Source organism: Buteo buteo, chromosome 11 (assembly GCF_964188355.1).
Source record: "Buteo buteo chromosome 11, bButBut1.hap1.1, whole genome shotgun sequence".
Taxonomy (NCBI): Eukaryota; Metazoa; Chordata; class Aves; order Accipitriformes; family Accipitridae; genus Buteo; species Buteo buteo.
In genome coordinates this window covers 18,234,265-18,249,904 of record NC_134181.1, presented here as the reverse complement: position 1 = coordinate 18,249,904, position 15,640 = coordinate 18,234,265, and the positions used below count along the sequence as shown (strand labels likewise).

General features: G+C 36.1%; 1 protein-coding gene across 12 annotated transcripts in view; it reads right to left on the bottom strand.

Moving 5' to 3' along the window:
• The window catches only part of CHD9 (chromodomain helicase DNA binding protein 9), a 101,607-nt gene that overhangs the window by 6,921 nt on the left and 79,046 nt on the right, over window positions 1-15,640 (bottom strand). For 9 of the 12 annotated variants that reach the window (XM_075040233.1, XM_075040234.1, XM_075040228.1 and 6 more), the window contains 16 exons: window positions 15,214-15,413; window positions 14,557-14,716; window positions 13,520-13,609; window positions 12,391-12,494; window positions 12,152-12,269; window positions 11,414-11,471; window positions 11,042-11,084; window positions 10,667-10,886; window positions 10,335-10,537; window positions 9,176-10,084; window positions 6,824-6,987; window positions 4,635-4,907; window positions 3,648-3,816; window positions 2,442-2,581; window positions 1,707-1,928; window positions 787-915 (listed from right to left, as the gene is read on the bottom strand). In XM_075040233.1, coding sequence (XP_074896334.1) covers window positions 787-915; window positions 1,707-1,928; window positions 2,442-2,581; window positions 3,648-3,816; window positions 4,635-4,907; window positions 6,824-6,987; window positions 9,176-10,084; window positions 10,335-10,537; window positions 10,667-10,886; window positions 11,042-11,084; window positions 11,414-11,471; window positions 12,152-12,269; window positions 12,391-12,494; window positions 13,520-13,609; window positions 14,557-14,716; window positions 15,214-15,413 — 3,202 coding nt within the window. Of the gene's footprint in view, window positions 1-152; window positions 323-786; window positions 916-1,706; window positions 1,929-2,441; window positions 2,582-3,647; window positions 3,817-4,634; window positions 4,908-6,823; window positions 6,988-9,175; window positions 10,085-10,334; window positions 10,538-10,666; window positions 10,887-11,041; window positions 11,085-11,413; window positions 11,472-12,151; window positions 12,270-12,390; window positions 12,495-13,519; window positions 13,610-14,556; window positions 14,717-15,213; window positions 15,414-15,640 lie in introns of all 12 variants that reach the window. The other 3 variants (XR_012652214.1, XM_075040237.1, XM_075040235.1) reach the window with 3 other exon arrangements.

Below are 15,640 nucleotides of genomic sequence, written 5' to 3'. Positions count from 1 at the left end.
ACTACACTGACATTCAAAGACACCATCCCACATATCTGTCCAAATTTGTTCAATAAACGACAGTAATGTTCTGCATGCTTTTCTTGAATATTGCCTTTAGCCGTCCCCAAAGCTTATTCAAATGCATTATGCATTTCCCAAACTTTGATCACCTGTCCAAAAACTTGAATTCAACACCTGGTCTCCCATCTTCCAGTGTTGGGATTTCATAGAAGAATTCCCCTTCTACTTTTGTTCCCCTGTTATGCTACTGTTTAATCTAGCAATGTGATTTACAACGGATATATACTGGTGAACCATAAAGGTCAACTGCCAGAGATAACTGAAAAAAAGAAAAAAAAAAGCAAAATAATCCAGTACACAGGATTTAAGCAAATCCAATGGACAAGTTTCTATGCAGGACGCACTACTAATATAATTTTAATCATGTCAGAAGTAGTAATGAGATGTAGACAAAATTTAGAACTTCTGAAATGTTGCTGCTTTGATCAGCACAACATGTATTTCAGTGGCCATGCCTCTGTATTAGTCAACAGCACAAATACTGAAACATATTCTATATAAACATAAACCACAGGGCAAGTTTCTAGCCATATCTTACGCATTTTCATAGTTGCAAAACGGTTACTAGAAGATTGTCATTGACTTTCTTGCTCTGTGCCAAAAGCTTAAAACAAAAACCTTTCGTTCACACACAGTATTTTAGCAAGTGTAGTGTATAGAGTTCTTCATTTCAGGTAACTATTCATTTCGGTAACATCAGAATGGGAACAGTATTATGAATACCTTTCTTGCATTTCTTCTATTTATGAGCTGAACACGTTCTTCGCCAGTCAAACTATTAATGTCCAGTTTATTAGGGTTTCGACAACGGTGTCTTTTTTGTTTGGGCCTCCCATCATGCAACTGCATCCTCTGTTATAAAGTAATTAACAAGCCATTTAACTTTCCAATATAACTGTTTTAAAAATTGTAAGATATCTGTGCATTCTCTTGAGTCAGGCATTCATTTGAAGTCATCTTCAATTTCACAAGTATTTTAGTAACAATCCTAATTTACTAATCACAGTTATACAATAAGCAGACCAATAAACAGCACTAAATCCTCTTTCTGATGCCTCTACACAGTGCTTTAACTATCAGGAATGTTGCTACTGTTTTGTATTATAACATCTTTACGGAGAAATAAGGTTGTTATTCCAGATGTCATACATATGATTTTCTTACATCACGTTCAACATTAACAACTCTCAAATTCAGAGGTAACATAATGAGAACATCATACCCACAAACAAACATCACCACCATAGCACTGTAATGTAGGTATGAGATGCATCTCAGAGTAAAGTGTTTAATCCTCTCGCACATCACTAAATACACTGTTACACATTTTCAGCTCACATCATCAGTATCATGGTAATAAGAGTTTTCTTATCTTAGATAATTTTTTTAATCTTAGGTGAAATTAGACAAAGATCAAATGTCTTTGCTTAGTATTGCTTTTCTTAGCAATTACGTTTGTGAGGGAAAAGGAAGGCTTGCGGAGTTAAAATTATGTAAACAGAAATGGACATTTTCCTTTTTTCCTAAACAAAACAGAAGAACAAAGAAGGAATAATTCCCTGTAAAATAGAATAAAATTCCAAATATATTTTATAAGAAATGTTCTACTATTTAGCTTAAGCACAGCTGAAAGGAATACTCACAGGAATACAAGCTCCTGAATCTTCAACATATCCAGGATGTTCTTTAAGCCACCTTTCTAAATCTTTTCTTTTGGGGGCATCATCACCTGCAAGCCTTGTTCCATCTTTTAGGTTAATAACAGGAACTGGACTCTCTGCATCAAGCATGCCTTGGGACTGCGTGTAAGTGAGTGCTGGGTTTATTCCTGCAGCAACTTGACAGGAGTTAATACCTGGATTAACCTGGAGAAATTCAAAACATTTGATAAAGTTCTCCATAGAAAACAAACCATCACAATTATTTCATATATAATACAATGAAGGCCACAGTCCTGCAGATCCTTATGCACACACTCAAGGACTCAGTAAGACTACTCATGCCATAGATAACTCCCTTTAAGTCACTGTACCATCAAATCCTGTAACAGATGTTACAGTAAAGGATGTCAGAAAGCATTGCTAGGTCAAATAGGAAGTTTTTAATAATATGTTCTTAATTACAGTTCATCAAAACTAGAATTAAATTTATTTTTAATAATAGTTATCAATATTGTATATATCTAATATTTAGTAAAACTATACCAGTTCTCATTTGTGTAGTCATAAACTGACAGTGAAATTTTTCACCAAAAAAACCCAAACCCAACAGTTTTGAGTAAGAAAGTGTTGTATCTTGACGACAGTTATGCTCAGTTAAGGAACTAACTAATTTTGACCTTTTTTTGGATTAAAAAAAAAAAAATCAAGTTTACTTACATGATTAGGCTGTTTATTTCTATTTATGAAGAGGACATCAACTCCCTCCACATTCTTCCTTCTTCCTCTTCTCTTTTTGACTACAGGCTGACTGTCAACTATGACTCCATTGGCACTGGCTGTTAAGTGACTGGAAGTACCTTATTAATGATGCAATAAAATTAGTGTCAGATGCTTGAGCTGTTTATAACAAGAAACATGTCTGAATAAAAAAGGAAATAAAATTATTTGAAATAGTGCAAGTGCATGTAATTTCTACATGTAATATCTAACAGAAATCGCCTATTGTTTTATGACTGTTTAAAACACTATTAGTATCAGGCTCTGAAAAGCCACTCTACTATGAAAGCTTCCTATTACTGCCCTTTACCCCCTCTATACAGGGAGGAGAGCTGTTAAGAACTGCTGACATCACACGCACACACGCAGACATCCCTAAATAAACGTTTATAACAAGACCTTAATGGTATGTTGCAAAGGAACAAGAAAGTACAAAATGCAAGTGAAGGCTAGTATTTTTTTTTAAAGGGAATGTTCTCATCCACGTATGTATGCAGTCTCAATGAATTGCAGTCATTTAATCAGACGCTGGTGAAATCGAGCACCTAATTATAATAATTGCAAATATTTTAATCCAAATTTTAACTGCTTAATTTAGGCTTGTTTTTACTTGTCAGCGTACACCTACTGTTTTTTTTTTTTTAAAAAAAAACAACTTTAATTTTTTGGCTGTAAGTCAAAAATTGGTTCTAGATTATTATCCTCCACTGTTTCTTTACATTAGACACAGGAAAGAATATGAAGAATGCGAACTGACAGAGACAGAAATCTAGAACTCTTCATGTTTCTTAGAAACTAGCCACAATAAGTTCTGAGTTAAACGGATTACTGTCAGTGACCAGTGATGGACATTGCAATTATTAAAATCTGCTTGTGGGGGTGTTTCTAATATGTAATGGCATCCTTCCAATAAATGAATATTACAGTAACTGATGCTGTGAGAGAGTATTCATGTGGTCCAACCTTGTGCCTTAACTTAGGTGCCTGGTTTCCTTAACACACTGGAGAGAATTCCCCCAAGACTGCAGTTTAGAACAAGTAACACTGCAAACATCTCTCTCCACTGCCTATACATGGAGACCAACAGAAGAACCCAGGAAGTAAGATTTAATACTAATCCCTTATGCCCTCTAACATTTTATGTACCTGATTTGGGAAGTGATTTTGGGAAGTTGACAAGGCTGGTTTCTGAAGCATTCTGGAGTTCACGTAGCCGAGCCAGGTATTGCTGCTGTCCCAGTGCACCTTCCTCGCTTTCAAATGGCCTTTTCTGAGACAGTCCCTGCTTCTGAAAAGTCAATTTCAAACCACCTTCCTGTTAAATAAATGCTAGGGTTAGAAGAGTCTCTTCTGAAGCAGAAACGACTACTTCATAATCAGGATTCTCACATACAGTTACTCCAGAAGAATTGAGGAAGAATGAAAACATTGTGTTAGACCTTAAAACAAGTCTTGCTTCTTGTCCATGTAAAGAACAAATCTCAACAGAAATGTCATGGAATTGCTTATATGAATATAAATTTTGAATTATCTACTATCTTAACTGAAAAAATCCAGACACTGAACAGCTGTCTACCTTCCTAAAGAAATGTAAAACCCAATTACAAGAGGAATTTTTCATACATTTTTGTGTGCTACAAACATGTCTCAAACTACAGACAAGAAAAATGTTTGAATCTTCTAGCCTGCATTGAAACTGGGAACTTTACCTATAACCTCTAAAAGGCCATGAAATAATAAAGTGCTTGCTGGATAGGACACGTTTAAATGTTTAAACACCAAACAACAGCAATACCTTTTCTTACTAACCAGATTTCTTAGAAACAGCATAAAACAGGCTCTCTGAAGAAGCACCAGAATGGTAAAATTTAATTTCAGAGAGAGAAATAACAATTCCTTCCAGTGGCTTATGCAAATTAAAAAAGAAAAAAACTAACCCACCCAGCACCCACCCCCACCCCCCCCAAAAAAAAACCCCAAACCCAAACACTCAATGCCCAGAAGCAGCAGACCCAAATACCCACAAACAAGTGTGTGAAGGAAGTGAGAGTGAGAGCAGGCAGCCACTTGCAGGTAAAGCATGCCTCACACCGCAATCGCAATCAGGTCCTAGGGCAATAAAAATAAACATACGTCATTGATTTTCACTGTAAACTCCTTTTCTCGTACATGCTTCTTCACCTTTGACATCTGTGGTGATTGATCATATTCTTCTTTAACACCTGCAAGAGGGGGTGTTGGTGCGCTGGGCTCACTGTAATCTGCAGCTGCACCGGGGCTATCCAGAAGCTTGGTTGTGTAGAAAGATGCCACCGTATTGCTGTCATAGCTCCTTCTTGCTGAAGGCCATTTACCTTTCAACACTGTTTGACAAATACTGTCAAGTCGATTAATCATAACTCGATCCTAAAAACCAAGAGAAAATATTTTTGTAAGAGTAATGCTTACCAACACTGTACACATTACATTTATGTATTATCTTCTAATTCTAAAAGGAAGAGAAATGACAACTTTTTAATCACTGGACTTGGACTTAAAAGATTTCTAAGTTCCTGGACTTGTACCGATTCCCTGTAAAACTATGCAAAAGCCATCTCTGTACTTAATTGCAGCACCATAACATACCCGTCAAACAGCATTTATAAAAGGAAATCTACAGACTTTTATTCACATCTCATTTTAGCTTTTGAAACCACATTATTACTCATTCACACTCTTTAGACGCCACACACAAATCCAACTTCACACACCTGCATAATACATAAATCTCAAGTCCCAATACAATCAGCTAAGTAAATGTAGACTCCAGAAACTACCAGGTTTTCTGATAATTTCAGAGAGCAGTTATTTGTCAAATAAAAAATGTGAACGCTAAAATTAACTGTTCTGGAAGCAAACATTTTTTTACCAAGTTGGAGACCGTCCCCTATATTTAAAAATAGTCTGATTTTGTGCACTCCAAATATCTTATTTCACAATCTGCCAAGCACCTGTGACATGAAAGTTATACTCCCCTTCTCAAAATGAACATTCAAAAATTCTGAAAAGTAGTATTTATATTTAAAAAAATCTTCCAGGAGCAAACATAATAACAACTAAAAGCTCCTGAAGTTCAGACTCTACATCTCTTTTCCCCATTTCATCAACCTTTTTGTCTCCTGCATTGCTCTCCTTTTCAGACTTTCCTCAACTGCTTGACCTTGAAGCTTTTACTTCATTACAACCTTGTGATCTGGCTCTGAATTTTCAAGCTGATTTCCAACTTTGAAATTGTTTTTTTATTGGAACGCCAGTGTACTTTTTTTTATATAAAGCATATGCCTAGCAACACACTAAACATGCTAAAACATGCTAAAATTTCTTTAGAACTATTGAAAAATATAAGCATCAAAAGAAGTTACAAAAGTTAACATTATATGGGGTTTCCTACACTTAAAAAAAAAAGTCACACACGAAAATCTCCAAGTGTAACACTGACTATAAAAGCAAGTAGATTTTTCAGACCCAGAAAATGTCCAAATCAGTCTCATTTTCCTTATACATCAGGACAGAAATCTATTCAAAAATATGTCACAGTCAAAGTTTATGTAGTGAGCTGGCATCCAGCAATTCACAATTTTTGCTTCATCTTCTTAGTTAAGCTAGCAATTGAAAGCGTCAGAAACCGCTCTGTGGTCTTCCAAGCTGTGTCAGCCATAGAAATTCAGATATGACTAAAGAGCTTAAAAATATTCAGTATTTATTTCAAACAAGATGAATTTCCAGTCACTTGGTGTTCGTATCTTTTCAAAGTATAGTTCAGAATATCACTAATTCACATATAGAATCATATAATTAAATTTTAACATAAAAGTTGTATTACCTCAGTGCTTCAGCCAGCCTATGCTTTAACATGACTTAGGATTTTGCAATGTAGCTGAAGGAGTCCTACTACCATTAAGAAATTTGTTGTAATACTTAGCTTGACCAATTTCTTGCTCTGTTTCATTTTTTACATTCTTTTGGACTACTCTAAACAATTCCTCTCATGGACTTAAGATGATCCAAATACCTGATAAATTTATCTCATCTTGATCTTAAATATGCTTCCTTTAAAGTTGTTTCCTATGTGAACATTCCCTCTTTTACAGATACAGCTATACAAGCGATGTATAAAATGCTTTGTCATAATTTTACTGTAATTTACCATGAACAAAATTCTGTTTTTTTCCAAGATATCCCCACAACTCAGTGGTATGGTTTTAACACACTTAATTGAATACTATTGTCACAGCCCACCTTCCCCTACAACCCTGTTTTTCAAAGTGGTATTGAAAACTTGCCTTTGGCCAGTAGGATGCAGCCAACATGTATCCACCTTGTAGGAGATAACTGGAATTTGGTGTCCCATTGTTCATCTGGAAACTGTCTTGCGTCTCATCTTGTGTTGTACTCAGAGAGGCTACACTCTCTTCATCATATGCTTTTATATGTGCGGTTCCTTCTGCTAAAGAAAACCACTAATATAATTTGATATCGTAAAGAAGTTAAACACTCATTGTAAGAGGTTCAGGTGAACAAAACACACAGAACAATGTTCAGAGAAAGTCCAAACACAAAATTAAACTGAAGAATTAATCTGTTAGATTTTTCAGGATGACTGCTGATTCTTTTCTAGGCATGTAAATTCCACACATATTCCTGTTAATATTTCAAGAGCTTAACATGTCGAACATTTAGCTATTTGAAAACAGACATGCTTCAGAGTATTCTGACAGACAGTCCTTACTTATTTTAACATATTTCCTTTGTAAGCCAACATGCACTAAAATACAGAATTAAATTGAAATGAAAAGTGTCTATCACCAGAACGTGGCAAATCTACTGGGATACTACTTAAAAAAACCACCCCTTTTCATTTACTGGATGGAATCCTGGATGTTCCATGAATGTGTTCTTGCTTGAACACATACGTCTGCATCATTTAATTTTTCAAATTTTAATCACAGAGTATTTTTTCCTAGTTATCTTTCCACTGTGTCATCTGACTTTCTTATACTTCTCTCCTCATTATTATTTTACTTTTTCCTCCATCCAGACAACAATGTAAGTTTCACTATGACATGGGGAAACAGTCTGAAACTTTAAAAAAAAAAAGAAAAAAAAGAAAAGGTGCTGCCTGAAAAGGTAACAGCAGCACAAGTAAGAGCATTGAGGGACAATTCTACAGAACTCAAATTTGTCCTCAACAATAGCTATGTATCAAGTCATCTGATACAATTTAGCTCTCCCTTAAAAGTTGTTTCAAATGTGAAAAGTATGCCAAAGATCCATGATCATTGTACAACATATGAAATAAAACCTGGGCTTCATATTAAAACACAGATGAAGTTAAGAAAACTTTCCAGCATTTAGCAGTCTCTTCAACACCAACTTGCAGCAAAACAGCCACAAAAAGAAAGGCTGACTGATTTACGAGATTTTGCAATCTGAGGATGGCACAATACTTGCCTGAACAGACTGAGCTGACAGAAATCAAGCCTAATATGTGGACTGTAGCATGTGTTATAGTATCCACCATCTAGATATAAATATTTATGTCATATAAGCATTCCTTTTCTCTCACTGTTTTAATGTTTGCATACAACTGTTTCCTCTGAAAATGTCCTTCCACTGCTATAGGCAGCAGCATCTTAATAATTTGGTTTAAGTGGCATTTTACTTGCCCAGTAATCATTTTCCCAGTAAATTAACCCTACAGTTTCCATCTGTCATTTCCATAGACAAGAGGATCCACCTGATTAAACACAACGCTTTTTTCCTCGAGGTACTGGAAAAAAAATATAGCTCATTTACTTATGCTGTAATCCCACCGCCTAACTTCATCCTCTTCCTTTTTCTATTACCATTTGTTATGACACAGTGGAGGAATCTTTTCACATTCTGAGTTTCAATAGAGCAAAAGTAGAGGACACTTCATAGTATCACAATAAGGAATGTATTAAATAATGATTGGTTGGTTTATTAAAAAAAATTACATCACTTTACTGATCAGAGGTTTTTGCTTCTACTTTGAAGCTTTCAGAAGTGTGTCTGTTATTTGGGCCCATGGTCTATAATTGTCTCAGTCTTTTCTAAACAGGTACCCATTTTTAATTGTTTGAAAATTTTCAGCGCAAGTACACTGCTTGACCACCTCCAGTTTCTAAGAAAAAGCAGCTTATATTACTCTACAGCTTAGACAGAAGGAAGCTTGCAGATTTCACGAAAGCACAATGAGGAAGCCACAAAGTCAGGTGAGCAAGGGTGGAAAAAACAAACAGGGAAACCAAAAGAACCTATATATTTAGGAAGAAAAAGAAAAAAGAAGTCGTAGTAGTAGGGAATACACATACACAGTATATTTCCAGAAAACATTAGCCTTTCCACTCTTCTCCCACACATGAACCACATGCACAGTAAGCTTGCTTAGGGAATCATTCTGTCAACAAATCCCAAGTACCTCATCCCAGGCACTGATATGAAGCAAAGAAAATGCTGCATCCCTGAAATTCTTCCAACTTGATGAATCAAACAAATATGTTTATTTAAGTTTACTTTTGTGGAATTTAATATCCCTTTTTAGACATTTTTCCATTAAGAATAAACTTGTTCCATTTGAGAGTTATACTGGAGAAATAAGACTACACACATACCACGTTTTTGTGCTTCCTCTTCATCACTATCACTCTCTTCAGACGATGATGACGACGACGACGATGATGATGAGGATGATGAGGATGAGGATGAAGATGCTGAAGAACAAGATGAAGATGATGAAGAGCTAGAGCCTGATCGAGAGTGTGAACAAGATGAGGAAGACGAAGAGGATGAAGATGATGACCTGGAAGAACAGGATGATCTATCTGAGTCAGAGTCTGAGTCAGAGCTAGAGTCAGATCCCCTTTTGCTGACTCTCTGTTTTTTGGAAGCTGGGTTTGGAGTTAGAGGCTCTGTCCTTGCTGCCACCATGCGCCTGTCTGTTTCAGTCTTCATGCTAGGTTTGTGGTCTGTATTTTGTATTGGTGTGCCATTTTTTGGACTCAAAGGTTCAGATTTCATTATTGTCTGTGTCTCCTCTGTAGACATAGATTCCTCTTCAGAAGATTGAGGATCCTCTTTCAGATTTTCGTTTTTAGCTTTTGCGTCCTCAAAAGCATTCACTTTAGCATCTGACAATCTTGACTGAGGTGTAAGAGGAGAAGCAGATAATGCCATCTGGTACTGATGCAAGAGTGGAGTAGAAGTCCTTGAGAGTGCCACTTTATTTTGATTATAGTTCCTCTGGGCAGACATAAATGAGAGTTCAGGATCACGAAGAATATGATAATCTGTCCTGCTAACTCCGTGTTTAGCAGCTCCAATAAGTAAATCCCTGTCATGAGTCCCACACTCCCACCAGACAGGTAAGTCTGGGTTTGGCTGGCATAGTTTTAGTCGTTCAAACAGCTGTGGGTGTCTAAGAGCCTGTTCTCGCACTTTCCTTAGGAGTTCAATGCGATACAAAGTCCGAGAAGCACGCTCCTCTGTAATTGGTTGGATAAAAATGTTTGGGTCTACAAGTTCTGTATTAAAACAAAAGAAAGATGAGAATCTGGCAAAAAAACCCCACTGCAAATCAATACTAGAAGGAGATGGTTTTAATCAGTTAATATGTCTCCCCATTATAAGCTTTCAATTTTGCACTTCACATGTTTCCTTATTTCCTTCTGCCCCATTTTTGTTTTCGAATACATGAAAAAACCCCCACCTCTTCAAGATAAGCACTGGCAACAGAAGTTTAAGATAAAACAAAGTAAAAATTTATACACCCACCTTCTTTTGAGGGGAGACGACAGACTCTCCGGCACATTGACATAAAGGCATACAAGTACTTCTCTAAGCTCTCATCAGTTTTCTTATGTAGTCTAGCCATTGCTCTAAATTTGGTCCAATCAAATCGTCCCCTTTCAGGATCAAACACCACTCCAAATGTGGACACAACTCTGTAAAAGTCAGCTTCTTCTCTTCTCGTCCATCTTCATGAGCAAGAAAAAAATTGGAAATTCTGTCATTTTCCACTATTTCATGCAGCTAGCAATTATTATTTCTTCAGTATTTTTTAAATAAGGATGCACTAAAAATGTGTATTTGCATGCTGCACATACCTTTGCTGTCTTTCAATCTTAGCAGCCATCTTTGGATTTAGAGCAGCTTCTTCATATGGAGGCTGCATCATACTAGTTTGTATTGGGAATGCTGGTTGGATCTGCTGGGCCTGCCTGTTTTTACTTGTTCGTTGATAAGCTGTTATTAGACGTCGAAGACGTGTTGTTAAGGCAGACTGAGTGGGCCAATAGATTTTGTCTCCTTCCATCATTTGTCCATCTATATTAAAACAAAGTCACAGGAAAAATAAAGAAGTTAATCATTGCTGGTGCCTATGGTTCTACACTAGGCAATCTACATACATTTCATCCAAGAATTAGGGAGAATTAAACAATTCAAAAGAGATTGAACTGGCTCAGATTTTATGTATTTACCTCCATCTGCTATTACTAGATCACCTGGGGATGAAACATCATCCTGCAGAAAAACAGAAGTGAAGCAAAATTTAAAATGTAGCCCTCTCCAGAGATTTAGGTTAAACTTACATCTTGCAGACAATTTGTGAATATGACAAAGAATAAAAGTAACATATATTTTGGACAAATGGCTAACAAGGCATGCAACAGAATTATACAACAATTCCCTCCCATTCCTCCCCCCCCCGCCCACACAACTGCAGTAACACACGGCGTAAGTTCTATCAATTTAGAGAAATACAGAAAAATGTAACAATCTGCTCAACAAAAAGATGGAAGTATTACATTATAAGTGTGTTAAAAGGAGCTATTAATAGGTGCCTACTATACCTCTATGTCATCTTTAAACATTGCTGGTGCTGGTTTATATTCTGGATCTTCTACATCCCTGTTAAAATTTTGACACAAAAGAACCCATCTTAGTAACATTTCAGAAGTCCTTACACTCTTTTCAATTAAGCAAAATTCATTTAAATTTAGTTAGATATACTGTATTTAGCTTTCTATTTGAAATGAGGAAAATATTTCATGGCACCTTTGGCTTGAATGCTGCCCCCCACAATTCACTATCTCATTCAAAAATGTTCTTTATGACCACAGCTGCTAACCTCACCAATGAAACAATGAATAAAAGCAGTTCTCCCTGTCAGCAGTTATCAGTGATACTCAAATTGATCTACTGGGGTGACTGGTTAGCTACACAAGACTAATACACCAAGCTGACTGACCTGAAATCAAGTTAAATAGGTCTGTAGTACTCCGCCTCTGAAGGCTGTTGCACTTCAGTGTCTAAGTAGTATTTCTGAAATAGCAACACAAGGTAGAGTCCTTGCTAACAAGTTGCTGCGTTTTTCCCTTAACTGTGAAATCCCAAACTTCAGTGGTTCTGTTACCCTGTTCCTAACTCTTTTCCACTCTGTGGGAGTAAAATCAATGTTGTATTCTTCACAAAGATGACATCAAACTAGTATAAAACCAATTAAAAGGAGAATGAAGTACAGCAAAAAAATTCAGTCTTGTTTATTTTAAGGCCCCAAAACATTCATGCCCACTTTTAAGTGCTCATACCCATCAATATAATCATTTGCTCTCTGTTCAGCAGCAACTGCTTTTTCATCTGGCTTGCCAACCCTTTCTAAGAAGCACAGCGCTGGGTCTGCTCTGATAGTGTTGTATTTTTCATAACCTATAAGGGACAAAAAAAGTGGCACAAATTCAACTTTCAGAGTAAGCTATAAAAACATTTAGTGTAGGGTGTTTATATTGAGGCATAGGGAAGTACGCATGTAGTCATCCATATTACTCACCATGTTTAAAAACTCCAATTAGAAGGGATTTATCTGCTTCTGCATCCCACCACTCGGCAGGAACTTCAGAGTGATCTGGCTCAGGGACCCAAACATCAATTTCACTACAGAGAACCACCAACAGCACACCAACATTAATAATATTCAGAGGAAGAAATAAATTTTTATTTTCTCTTTGTAAATTTCTACTTAACGTGGGATTTTTAAACTCCTCTCTTCAAGCACACATGTATAATATTCCATGTTCAGCAAACTAATACAAAGACTACTTTGAAGGTTGTAAAGAGACCTAGGACTGAAATGTTTAATTTTTTAATGCACTTTGTTATTTAATAGCAAGTAACAGTTAAAAAGTGGATGGTTACACTACTAAGTTACACATCCCACACAATACAATATTAATTTATCATTACAAATGTTTCTGATAACCTAAAGAAACTGATGCATACAATTTTTCATCTCTGCATTTAACAGGACCCTAAAACCAGCAATACAAAACACCCAGACAGCTTGGTATTTTGTATTTGACAGAGACCAGTAACAGGGAAAGAATATGAAAGCAGAACCAGCATACAATATTCTTCCTCTCTCAGGAAAATCCACCAACTCCTAGCAGTTTGTGCTTGCAAAACTTAGCAAACCAAAGATTATCTGCTTTTGTGTTTAATAGCATGAGATGGACTGTTCTTCCACAAATGTTTTTAACAGCATTCTGAATCAAATTAAAACAAGCTCTTGTATCAGTGAGTTCAAGAATTTCCAAATGGTAATACTTTCATTAAAAATATAAAATTATTGATTAATGGAATGTGCAGCACATAACCAAAAGTGTGCATAGAGAGGCAGGAAAAACCCACCAATTAGAATGTAAAATATATAGTTCTATCTTTCACTCACTTTTTCAGAAAATAGTTTTACTGTATATAGCTAAACTCATAAATAGGAATCAGGATTTCCTCATGTCAAGTCCGTAACAAAGTGTTTAGTAAACAGAAACATTTTTCTCACAGCCTAAGGATACAAATATTTGGTTTTAACTTCTCTTATTTACATCTAGGAAGATTTCTGAATTTTCATTTCATAGTTTACATTTAAAATAAACAAGAAAAAAACCCTCTCTATAGTTCACCTGGCATCAATTCCATCAAACACCTTTTGGAATTCATTACCAATGACTTCTTGTTTTAAGTAATACAGCATTCTTACTCGAAGCAAGACCCTAAACAAAGAAAAAAAGAAATACGAATATTAGCACTCTAAAAGCTTTCCATATTTGTAGGTGGTTTTGTTTTGTCTTTTGTAATATCACAAAGCTTTCAAGTCTTTTTTCCTAAAATACACTTCCTTCAGTTCTAAGAGGAGATAACCTCCAATTCAGGTCATCTAACACTTTTTATTGCAATCACTTTTACAAATCATTTCATTACAAAAATTCTTTCAAAACCTAGACAAAGACCAGGGCTAGCAGAACACTCCTCACTTGCTTCATAAAATACTGCTAAGAAGAAACTGCTATTTTCCTTTTCCTACTTAGAAGATTCCTTTAGAACGAATCGAGCAGGCTGACAATGAACATCCTTTCACATCACCTTCTCATTCCTTCTCACTTAGAATTTGGTGCATGACCCCAATGGCTTCTCCATGCTTTATCTCCAGTCTTGACTACAGCTGTGTGTAGTTTTCAAGCAGAGTATGACAAGTTTGCTACAGAAAAATGGTTTATCTAAAACAAGCTCATTCATGATTATGAATGAGCTTTCAACAAGCCAGTAGCTCAGATTCTAAGAAACCTAGAAAACGTGCCAGGTAAACAGCATATAAGATTGAGGGGCAACAACTTTAGTGCTTTCAGTTTCTCTGCTAAGCACTCCCAAACTCTTTAGTCCTTCGGCTGCTGTAAGGCTCCCCCAAAATGCTAGATGTCTCTCCCTTTCTCTCTGTACAGACACGAACATACAGTTCCTTTAAAAATTGTAACTATTATTTTGAATGTGAAATACTCAGTTCAGCGTTGAATACACTGCAACCTATTTATTCTAATCAAGCTAACACCATTAGAACTTCTTTCTTGATAGTGCCACAAGTATTTTAAAGTCTTCTAAGAAATGAGGAATTAGAAGAAAAAAGAATCCTTACATAAACATTCACACTTCAACTACTGCTTACTTGTTGCAATGGTGTTTTATGTGCTTTTTGTATCCTTCATCTTGCAATAGATGTTCTGGATTGTATTTTCGAAGCCATTCTGCTTTGTGTATATCAAAAGTGCTAGCCTGGGTCTTCACTTTTTTTCCTTTTCTTCCTCTAGGCACAGGGGCTGATAAGCCTATATAATTTAAAATATAATACAGTAACAGCAACATGTAGATACAGATCCCCATTACACTTACAGTTCCTGTATCCTATACCGGTATTGTGACCTGCGGTGCAGAAAAAATACTAGCATCACAGACTTTGGATATGACTTTTTTTCCTCTTTAGTCTCTTAGAGTATCTCTGGAGCACATTTCACCAGCTAAGCACAAAGCAGAAGGGGAAAGAAAGGAGTGTGTTGTCACCTACTATGAAACAGAATAGGTTCTTATAAACTGAAATGAAAAGAAAGCTTACACAGAGTATACCAATCCATTTGGGTAAGCCATCAAATACAAAGCAAAGCAGAAATGACACTTCTTTTCCCATCAATTGAATTGCGTATCTGGAATAAATTCCATCTATTTCAAGTAGGACACATCCAGAAAGAATTTTTAGCTGGTTTTATCCCAGTACCACTGGCATACATATACGAAGCTACTGAACTGAAGAAACACGTTAAGTCCTTACCAAGGTGATTCTGTAACTCTCGTGTTTGCCCATCCTCTGTTGGGGTAATGAGATCCCATATAAAACTTTTTATTTTCTCATCCCCTCTGTAGTGAACAAGGCAATAAGCTAATAAAGCTCGGCAAATTATCTCCACATCCTGTTCATTTAGTTGTCTCTTGAAGCGACCATGTGACAAAATTTCTCTCCATCGACCCCACCTAGTCCAAAGTAAAACACAAATCAGCCCTTAGAAGCAAAACCCTTGGGTAGCCTGTAGATTTCTATTACAAAAGGGAATTCATCTGTAAAATATTTAGCCTTCCACTTTCTTCCTTCAGCTTAAGTTACTGAGTGGAAACATGAAAGTAACATTAACGTTTGCAACAAAACTCCATCTGTTTAAAACAGACTTCAAAAAAAAAACACCAAACTTGCCTGTTTACAA